This window comes from Python bivittatus, unplaced genomic scaffold, assembly GCF_059951505.1.
Source record: "Python bivittatus isolate LINGU-HERP-01145 unplaced genomic scaffold, Pbiv_v1 ctg000080_np1212, whole genome shotgun sequence".
In the NCBI taxonomy this organism is placed as follows: domain Eukaryota; kingdom Metazoa; phylum Chordata; class Lepidosauria; order Squamata; family Pythonidae; genus Python; species Python bivittatus.
The window spans coordinates 88635584-88645624 of NW_028277035.1; the positions used below are offsets into that span (position 1 = coordinate 88635584).

At 40.5% G+C, this 10041-nt stretch overlaps 1 protein-coding gene across 2 annotated transcripts in view; it reads right to left on the reverse strand.

Annotated features, from left to right (window-relative positions):
* Nucleotides 1-6468, reverse strand: part of ABCF1 (ATP binding cassette subfamily F member 1) — a 30202-nt gene extending 23734 nt beyond the window's left edge. For both annotated transcript variants that reach the window (XM_025174117.2, XM_007439736.4), the window contains exons 1-2: nt 6309-6468; nt 1152-1198 (exon numbers count right to left, since the gene is read on the reverse strand). In XM_025174117.2, coding sequence (XP_025029885.1) covers nt 1152-1198; nt 6309-6396 — 135 coding nt within the window. In that variant the 5' untranslated portion in view covers nt 6397-6468. The remainder of the gene's footprint in view (nt 1-1151; nt 1199-6308) is intronic.
* Nucleotides 6469-10041: the final 3573 nt, after the last annotated feature.

Genomic DNA, 10041 nt, shown 5'->3' on the forward strand with positions numbered 1-10041 from the left:
TTTATTTAAAGAAGATTTATGGCTGCCTGTCTGACATACTGATCCTAGGCAGTTCTTAACAAACAATTGCAAAATAACTGCTTTCAGCTCCCTTCCCTGTGCCTTTTCCATGTTACTGAAACTTTAGGAACCAAAATTCAGGGTTTAACTGAATAAAAGCATTGCAAGAATAGCTTCTCCCCCAACTTATACCAGACAGACTCAGACCCATATTTAAAGAACTATGCTTCTTAAGAGATTGAGATAAGCATTTTAAGGCAGAGGCTTGATTTTTGCTCCACAAACTTTACTTCCAGGAACTCTGAAGACATCACATCACTGATTATGCAATCAGTTGTGGATAGCATATGCAGAAAAGGGGAAATGTGATCCTTTTCCAGTTATTGCTTGCTTTCTGAAAGAGAACTGGAGCATTTAAACACCTTGCCTTTCACAATGGGATAGTGATAGTGATGGTGTTTTCCATTATTTTTCAAACTTAAGCTAAAAAAAACACATGTGTAAATTTAACTTAAAAGCTTCATCTTACAAATTTCTATCTCATAGAAGAAAAGACATCGTAGAAGAAAAGAAATGGGACGGGGCAACATCCTGGCCAAAAATAGCCTTCTCTGAATTTCATGGTGGTACTGCTGTCTTTCTCTAAGGCAGTGTTGTCCAAATTTGGCCACTGTAAGATGAGTGGACTTCAACTCCCAGAATTCCCCAGCCAGCATGGCTGGCTGGGGAATTCTGGGAGTTGAAGTCCACTCATCTTACAGTGGCCAAGTTTGGACAACACTGCTCTAAGGCAAGCTCAAAGGGGTAAAGTGTTGGATCAAAGAGAGCTGGCCAGGGATATATCAGATAAGAACAACAAATAAGTCTGGGATGCTGAAGAAGCGTAACACACGTAACTGCACAAAAATGCTGTGCAAATATTTCATAGCAGAGGACGAATGCTGGAAATGCTCTAAACATGTGAACAGCTGAAGTAGTCTTGCTCAGTGTTGTGCCCCTCAAAGTAGCTGAGACTACATTTCCCAGAATTCCTAGGCAGAACAGCCAGAACAGAAAGCTGAGCTAGAGAGGCTCCACATGTGTGAACCTCTAGCTCCTCTTGACCAAAAACAGCTATGGTAAAACCGTTAAGCAACGAGACTGAAACTTACCGATTTTTTGGTCTTTTTATCCTTCTTCCCCTTCTTGACTATTTTGTCTGAAAGAAACAAAAAGAATCAAACCAAGAGCTGTCAAGCACCATTGTCCTGAAGAAGCTCCAAGATCTGCACCATCTGGCCCTCTGTCCAACCGAAACAGACTTCTCTGCCTTGTAAAGAGTGAGATGGGACTACTGGCAAACTGAAAACCATTTTTCGTGTTTGGCAAAGCGTGAGCCAGTGTGATATAATGGTTAAAGTATTGGATGGGAGCTGCAAGTTGAAGTCTTCACTTGAATCATAGAGTTGAAGGGGACCATGGAACCTCAGAGATGTCAGGTCAATCACTATTATTCTGCTGAAGCTGCCTCCCAGAGTGGTTGTCATATGTATAAAATCAGAGGGACCTCCACCAGCGCTGCTCTGAGCATCCAAACCAAATGTAGGAATTTAAAAAAAAAAGCCAAACCAACTTAGTTCACTACCCATTTCAAATTCAACTAAGTGCCTAGATGATGATGATGATGATATTTTACCCCACTCTTTTTAATACACAGACACACACAAACAAACTGAAGGTGGTAATGTTGCCCATTGGGGAAGATGGGTGGCATACAAATTAAATAAATAAATAAGCAAACAAGCAAGCCTTATACTCCTTCCTCCTCCTATTTTCCCCACAACAGCAACCCTGTGAGGTGAGTTGGGCTGAGAGAGAGGGGCTGGCCCAAAGTCACCCAGCCAGCTTTCATGCCTAAGGCGGGACTAGACCTCACCGTCTCCTGCTTTCTAGCCCGGAGCCTTCACTGCTAGACCGAGCTGGCTCTCTAAAACTTTGTGGTGCCCCTTCTCTTGGTGCCCAAAGCATATGCTTATTTTGCGTAATGGTCAATCTAGGGCAGGTTCAGATGCTCTACCAGGAATTGAACTCATGGACTGTTGTACTTTCGATGACTATGTACAGTGCATTACCTTTAGGAGCTATCCACATCCTGACATTTAACTAAAATAGTTTGTCTTAAGAAAGCAGCTTTGTATTTGTGTTTCAGATGAGGACTCAGAAAGCCTGTTAAAAACTATATTCAGGCAGAATGCTGATTTGAGTCCAATTGTACTTTCTCTCCCTAGCTGATCTTACAGAGTCATTTTCAGAAAATGGTAGAAGGAAAACTCTTGAGTGGGACTGTGCAGTACTTTGGAAATAATTCAGAAAAGGTGTTGTTGAACAGCCAGGATGGCAATACAGCACCTGTCTGCAATTCTTCCAAGCAGCTGCAACACCATCCATGGGAAATATGAGGCTGCTTGAAAAAGTCACCAAGAGGTGCTATATTAACGCACCCATATGTTCCGAAGCACTTTTTTGAAACTGAATCCAAAGCAATTGCAAACCAGCTCTAATATTGAATATTGTCCTGAACCATCTCAGCAGAATTACAGGAGAAAAGTATAATAACCAAACCTAACCCACAAAATATTTTACTTGCCAATGGAACTTGTGGCAAATAAATTTCCTGAAATTAAGGGGGGGGGGGGGAAGCCCATGTTCTCATGCATTCATTAAAAAAAAAAATTCATACCACATAGCAGCTTAAAAAGCTGAAACTATTTTTTTTTAAATGCATTATTATTATAATTGGTATTCCAGGCTTTTCCTAACAACTTCTGCAAGCTTTTTGGTGGGTTATACTAGAAACTGGCGGATTCAATTTGCCAATAAAGGAGGAAAGAAGAAGGAGAAGGGTTCAAGCTTAGCAAAACACTACTAGAAGAGAGGAAACCATGTTGACTTGCTCCAACTTCTTCTGATAACAAATATTGCAAAAATGGCAAGATAGACAGAAATCTTACTGAGCACGACTGGCAGGAGAACTGGCTCCTGGACTGAGGGCCTTTGGCAAAGAGCCATCAGGTAGGCTCCACTATATATTAGCAGACCCTATTCACAGCACCAGATGATCACCTTTGAACAGGGCTTGGAATCCATTAGTACAATTCTACACAAGGTACCTGACAGTTCTGCTTCCAGGGCATTGTGGAAAACTCAAACGGTAACTCTACTAAAGGCCTCCATTTTTCCCAACAATGCAGACAGGCAAAATATAAAACAAAATATTTTACTTGCCAATGGATGCTAAGAGGAGACACTTGTGGCAAATAAATTTCCTGAAATTAGGGAAGGGGGGAAAAAACCCATGTTCTCATGCATTCATTAAAAAAAAATAATTCATACCACATAGCAGCTTAAAAAGCTGAAACTTTGAGTGAGGTTATGCTGAGGGCATTGTGGGCAATTAGAGAGGGAGTCCCAGAACTAGCAAGCTGATGGGAGACAATTGTTTAAAGGTGGATCTGGGCACCAATCAGCGCTACAGGCCCTGGGCCTCCAGAACCTACCCAAGGAAACAGTGAGTTAACACTGAGTCTAGTTTGGATTTCATCTGCTGCGCAGCTGTTAAAAACACAAGGAGTCCATCAGGAAAATAAAATATGGTCATCATACAGTAAGCAGGTAGATTAGCCTTATTTACTTAATTAGGAAGCATCCTATTTCACAATCTGCAGGACTCTTCCCAACCCCATTATTTTTTCCCTTCCCACCCCCAATTAACTTACTTGTTTGAGCCTAATATCTTGCATTTCTCACCTCAATCAATCTTCCCAGTTGCTTTCATCCCAACTAGATCTCTCACAGCCTTTTTGCCCATAAATTACTAAGGGTGGTTTGCTTATGAGTGAGTGAATGCATGCGTTTGTTTCCAGAGTCTTTTAATAGCTACATGCAGAAGGGTATGTACTGTTTTCCATCCCAGACTTAGAAAAAAGATTAAGGTGCTAACTTTTGCCTTTCAGACAGCTGTTAAATGTTCAGGAGCCTAACAGGAAAATAAATATAATTGCCAGCTCTGTTCCTAATCAAATGCCTTACCTTCCCCAAATATCTGGGCATTTGTAAATTGGAGCTCAGAAGTTATGAATGCTTTCACAAATTTCCACAGCAATATTAGGCCATTACAACAGCTCAGGATGAAATGAACAAGGAGCAAAAGAGATTTCATTGGGCCACATAAAACTGGGAAAGCTCTCCAGAGAATCTGTGGGATCTCCCAAAGTTGCTTGAAGTCCAATGGCAGCTACAATGGTGAGGAATCTTGGGAGCTGTAGTTCAGTAAACAGGCTCCTGGTTTATATTAAATAATGCTGAATCAATGGATTTGACACCTCAAATCTTGCCAAGGACTCTTTGCCTTTCTTCAGAACAAGAAAGAATCATAGCAACCCTCCTCCATTTAGCACCTTTCAAATGAGTTGAACTACAACTCCTATCAACCATGCTGGCTAAGGATGATGAAACTTGTTGTATATTGTGCTAAGCATGATGAAATGTTCTGTGCTAGAAAAAGGGGCTCAAGGATTACAGAGATGACTAAATAAAGGAAAGGCAGGAAAAGTTAACAACAGAGATTCTAGGGCAGTTGTGGGTACATATGGAAGAAATTTAACAGCAACAGAGCACAGGAGGCAACCCAGTATGGCAAACAGGGAGCAGAAAGAAGGTTAAGAAAGACACCTTACACAAGAATTAGGATCAGGAGGAACTATGTGCTTTTGGCAAGAAGAGAACAGGAGAGGGAAAAGGAAAATTTAGGCTCTGTCAAACCAAACTCAAAGAGATTTATGGGACAATAGGATGGCCATATGCTGAATTTCAAATATTTTGGGCTCCAGCAGAAAACCTGCAATTCTCAAGTATAAAGTAATCCAGTTTGGTCCATCTACCCTGCTCTAAGGAAGTTCTAATTCTCACCCTCTCATTATATATGTAGACCAGTTGGGATGGACACGTGCAGCCTTCCCAAATGGGAATGAGAATGATAGGAGTTAAACAACATATGGAAGCAGAATTGATGAAAGGTTGTACTGTACTGTAAATCAGCAAGTCTCTCTCCAACTGCTATGAACAAAGGGTGGTCTTAGACAAGCTGCTCGCTCAGTCCATCCAATGGGAGTTAATCATACCCACCCAGAGCCGGCATGTAAAACACTCTGACAGCCTACAGCAGTGTTTCTCAACCTTGGCCACTTGAAGACGTGTGGACTTCAACTCCCAGAATTCCCCAGCCAGCATGGGGAAGTTGAAGTCCACACATCTTCAAGCTGCCAAGGTTGAGAAACACCAGCCTAGAGTATAGCGCAAATGTTAAAATATTATACTGCCATATTTATGGACAATAGATCTTTTTGGTTAGGTGGGCTGCATGTTTATTCAGCTGCAGTACTATGGATATTTATGTTTGTCTCCTTATCCTCTTTCTTAGGAAATGAGAAATTAAATAAAATATCAAATAAATACCATATATTAAGCTCCACTAATTAAAGATCACGCAATGTGTACTGGCTTTTTCTGAAGCAGTTATCCCAGTTTGTTATCTAGGCAACAGTCCCTACCGGTGCATTTCCAATATAACAATACACAATACTCACTTTTAGCCCCTTCAGTATCTCTTTTGGATACAAATCAAATGTGAGACGGCAAAAGGTGTACTTATTATCATTTCACATATCAGGAGCACTCTTAAAACAGAACCATGGGCCTTGTCTAAAAGTTACCCCTTCCCAAGCCTAGCGCCTTGGCTAAAACTCCTATCACATCAGCCAATGTGGCCTGGATGATTGGCGTTACATCCCAAAACATATGCCGGAGAAAACTGGATAAGTGGACAGGAGGAGTAAACCAGAGAGAGGAGGCTGGTTTAGACGAACAGAGAGAAGAAAAGTGTCACGAGGGAAAACACAATCACATACATTCACACATACTAAGTTTCTCCTTATGTATCACCCCCTGTCTATATTGGAAATGCTGCTTATATTAGGATTGATAGGCCAGCTCTACCAAGGACCACGTTGAACTTCCTTCTGAATAAATATACAATTATTAGAAAGCTACTTATTTCGGATTTTCCTGGTATTCTGCAATGGCTGGAAACTTGTTTATAAAGCAGGGCGCGGGAGGGTAATTTTTAGAGAGTAATTATCCTCCCCACTCCCCGGATTTTCAAACCCGTCCCCCCCCCCCCCGTTTCCCACAGGCCTCCGAAGGAGTCTCCTTCCCTCCAGCAACGAACGCTTCTTCCAGGTTACCCCTGGTGACTTCTCCCCCCATCGCACCTCCAGCCCCTTGCCCGGGACAAGGCTTCTCCTCCCCGTCCCCGATCCATTCCTCCTGGTGCTGGGGCTGCTTTCCTCCCCTGGGCATGGCTCAGCACTCCGGTTTTGCCCCGCCGACGCCGCCGAACTCCTGCGCCTCCGACGCCCGGAAAAAAAGACTTCCCACATGCACGCCTCCTACTCACTGCGCCTGCGCAGGAGGCGCCGCGTCGCGGCTGCTCCAGGCGGAGCGAATAATATCGCCCTATAAGTGCCGACCGGGTTGTATGATAGAGATCGAGATACTTCCTAGAAAGGCCCGCAGGCATGCTAACCATAGAGAGCAGCCAAATCGTTTTAGAGAGAGTCGAGGAGCAGCAGAAAGGTCCTCTGCTAAACACGTGTCGTTTTCCTTTGGATTTCGGGATGGGAGGCTTCTGACATTCCAGTGTATTTCCTCAGTGTTGAACTACAGTCTCTTACTGACTACTTCATCGTCGTTATTGCATATAAAGACAAGAACTATGTTGTATATAGTCTTTATAACTATATGTGGTGACTTTGGACCAATTACTCTCACTATGCGTGCTCCCTCCTCTTATTTCTCTCTCCACCTCTGAATGATAGATGGGATATCAATCATGAAAACAAATAAAATTATATGGTACAATGATGGTTGGATGATGGTATAAAGTGCCTCGAGTTGGTGTAAATCATGGGGCCTCGTGTATTCATAATCGATGTTTCAGCATAGCCCATAACAAACAGAAAAGTGGACAGAAGTCCCAGAGAGATGAAACCAAGTCCAAAAAGAGTCAAATGACGTTGACTTAAATATTCAACTTCCACAAGCCAAAGCAACTGCACTATTGTTGAGTATTTGCAGAGATTTCTCCTATAGTGAATACAAAAACCAGCCTCTAATACTGGAGCGTCCTTCAGAAGATTATCTGTTTTCTGCAAATCCATCCAGACGGCTGGCAAATTTTTTAAAAAACAAAAAAGTGAACTTCCTTCTACTTAGTGTGGGAATGGTAGTGAATAATGTGGGTTGTCTTCTGCAGTTGTCCCCTGCATAAACAAAATGAGAGTCAGAAAGGATATTTCTGTATTAAGTAAGTCAAGTCTCTATGATTTGAGCTCAACTCCTAATTATTTAATGGACGTATCTGTGCAGTCTTAGCAACAGTACAGAAGTGGTTTGCCGTTGCCTTCTTCCAGGATATTCTTCAACTTCTCAACTAACCTACACTTCCGGAATTCCCAGCGGGTCTTTTACCCCAATATTAAGCAGGCCCAAACCAAGATAAGGTACTGTTGCCTGCTGTTGCCTGCTGATAACCAATGGTGACCAGCTGCATTTTCAACAGTGTTCACATTCCTCAGTAGATGTACTAACAATAAGGAATCATTTGGTGTTTAAATTTGGAATCAGTTTAATGTAAAATCAAGCTAGATTGTTTACCTTTTTGGGCAAGCGATTTTTTATTACTGCTCTTTAATATAATATCATTGTGTTTCAGTGACCACCAGCTTATAGAACCCATTGCACTCAGAGGGACTGATTAAACTCATAGGATTTATTTTTTACTCAGCATGCTTATAATCAGCTGATTTCAAGGGATCCGAGATACAGATGTCCTCCCCCCCGCCCCCCCCCCCCCACTGTGGTTTAGAAGAGCTGTGAAGACCTGGCTCTTTGCCCAGGCTTTGGCAAAGGAGAGTGTGACCCCTCGCTTCATTGCACTTGCCATCTTTTACTTTTATTTTTTATTGATTTTATTGTAATTTCTTTGTTTCATTGTTGTGAGCTGCCCAGAGTCATTCAGAGTTGGGCAGCATACAAGTTTAATAAATTATTGTTGGTCGTCTACTCAGCCAGATGTTTAGACTGGATTTAGCATTTTTATCCACCTATCGAGTCCTTCCCAAGGACCTGGGATAGGCAGATGTTGTTTGATGGTGTTAAAGGGATCGTTGCAGGATGGAAGCTGTTCCAAGTACAGCTGCCTTTGGCAATCGACTGATGGTGATTTTGTCCATGCTGATGGTTTTCAAGTGGTACTCCAGAAGTTTTGGTATTGCACCCATTCAAAGAATTTTAAAAATGGATGTACAATTGAATCCAGAGGTTTTTCTTTTAGGTATAGTGGATAAACAGATTGAAAGAAAACAAGGAACTTTATTCCTTTATATGATAACAGCAGTGAGACTCTTATATGTGCAAGAATGGAGGGACCCCCAAATACCTACAACTGAAGAATGGATGGTGAAGTTGATAGAGTTGGCGGAGATGGCAAAATTGACTTTTTTGATTAAAGAAAAGACTTTGTCTAGCTTTGTTTCTACTTGGAAATTGCTTTTGGACTTTTTGGTTGAAACTGAAAGAAATGAAACTTTAATTTTGGGATTTGATGATTAATACTGTTTATACTAATACTGTTAATACTAATACATAATATTTCTCTAATACTAATATTACTAAGTAATACTACTCTATAATTTAAATAGGTGAGTGTGTTATATATTTGTATGTGTACCAAAAAAGTTGGAAGCTTTTTTCTTCTTTTTGTATTTTTTCTTTTCTGCACCTTAAAATTTGTTCTTTTTCTGATTTTTATTTTTTCAATCTTTTATTTTTTCTGTTTCCTTATATTTTACCTTTTGCTGAAAATTAATAAAGTTTATAAAAGGGATTGCACCCAAGATGCCTATTACTAGTCGTACTATCTTTGCTTTCTTTTGCCACAGTTGTTCTATTTCTATTTTGCAGGTCTTTGTATTTTGTGATTTTCTCCAGTTCTTTCTCTTCTATTCTGCTGTCTCCAGGTTGTTGGTGTTATTTTATAGTGCTCTTATGACTGGAGTCAGGGGCTTAAATGTCCTACCTCTGTTACTTTAAAATGTTTTGTTGATTGTAATTCTAATTTTTGTTGTTGCTCTCATTTTAGAGGTATAGTGTATACAGCTCTGGAAATGTTTTTACATCAAAAGGATATGAAATTATTAAGCAAATTGTACCCTAGATTGTACTAATTATAATTGCAATTGTCTAATTTTCTTTGAAGACCAAAATATAGTTAATATGGCTTTGGTTCAATACCTGTTTGTTAAAAACACAAATATTGCCCTTGGCTGGCATTTGGAATCAATCAATCAACGTATCAATAAGCATTAATTTTTCTGACCCTAACCCTGACTGAAAAATTACTGTTTAATACTGGAAGGAAAAATGTGCACCTGAATTGCAGGAGTGGATTATTTATGTGGTTTGTGGGTCAGCACTGATTTTCTCCCCTCCCTTTTTTTTTATAAAGGAGCAAGGAAGACTTTTAAGCAATATGTTAAAATCTTTTAGAGTTCTGTTTATAATTTTATGATGATGATTAGTGTGATATTTACAATTCTATTGAATGTATGTATAATTTTGACATAAAATATTTTTAAAAGACCAATATATGCTTTTAAAAATTATTAATAAATAAATTCCATCCAATGGTTAAAGGGGCTTTGTGTCTTTGACATCAGGCTCAGTTAATCCATTTCTATAGTTAACTTCATTCAGAGGTCCTCAGCCTGACAGAAATAGCAAGTGGGATTGATTCTGAATAGACTAAGTCAGTGTTTTTCAACCTTGGCAACTGTAAGGCATGTGGACTTCAACACCCAGAATTCCCCAGCCAGTTTGCTGGCTGGGGAATTCTGGGGGTTGAAGTCCACACCTCTTTAAGTTGCCAAGGTTGAAAAAAACTAG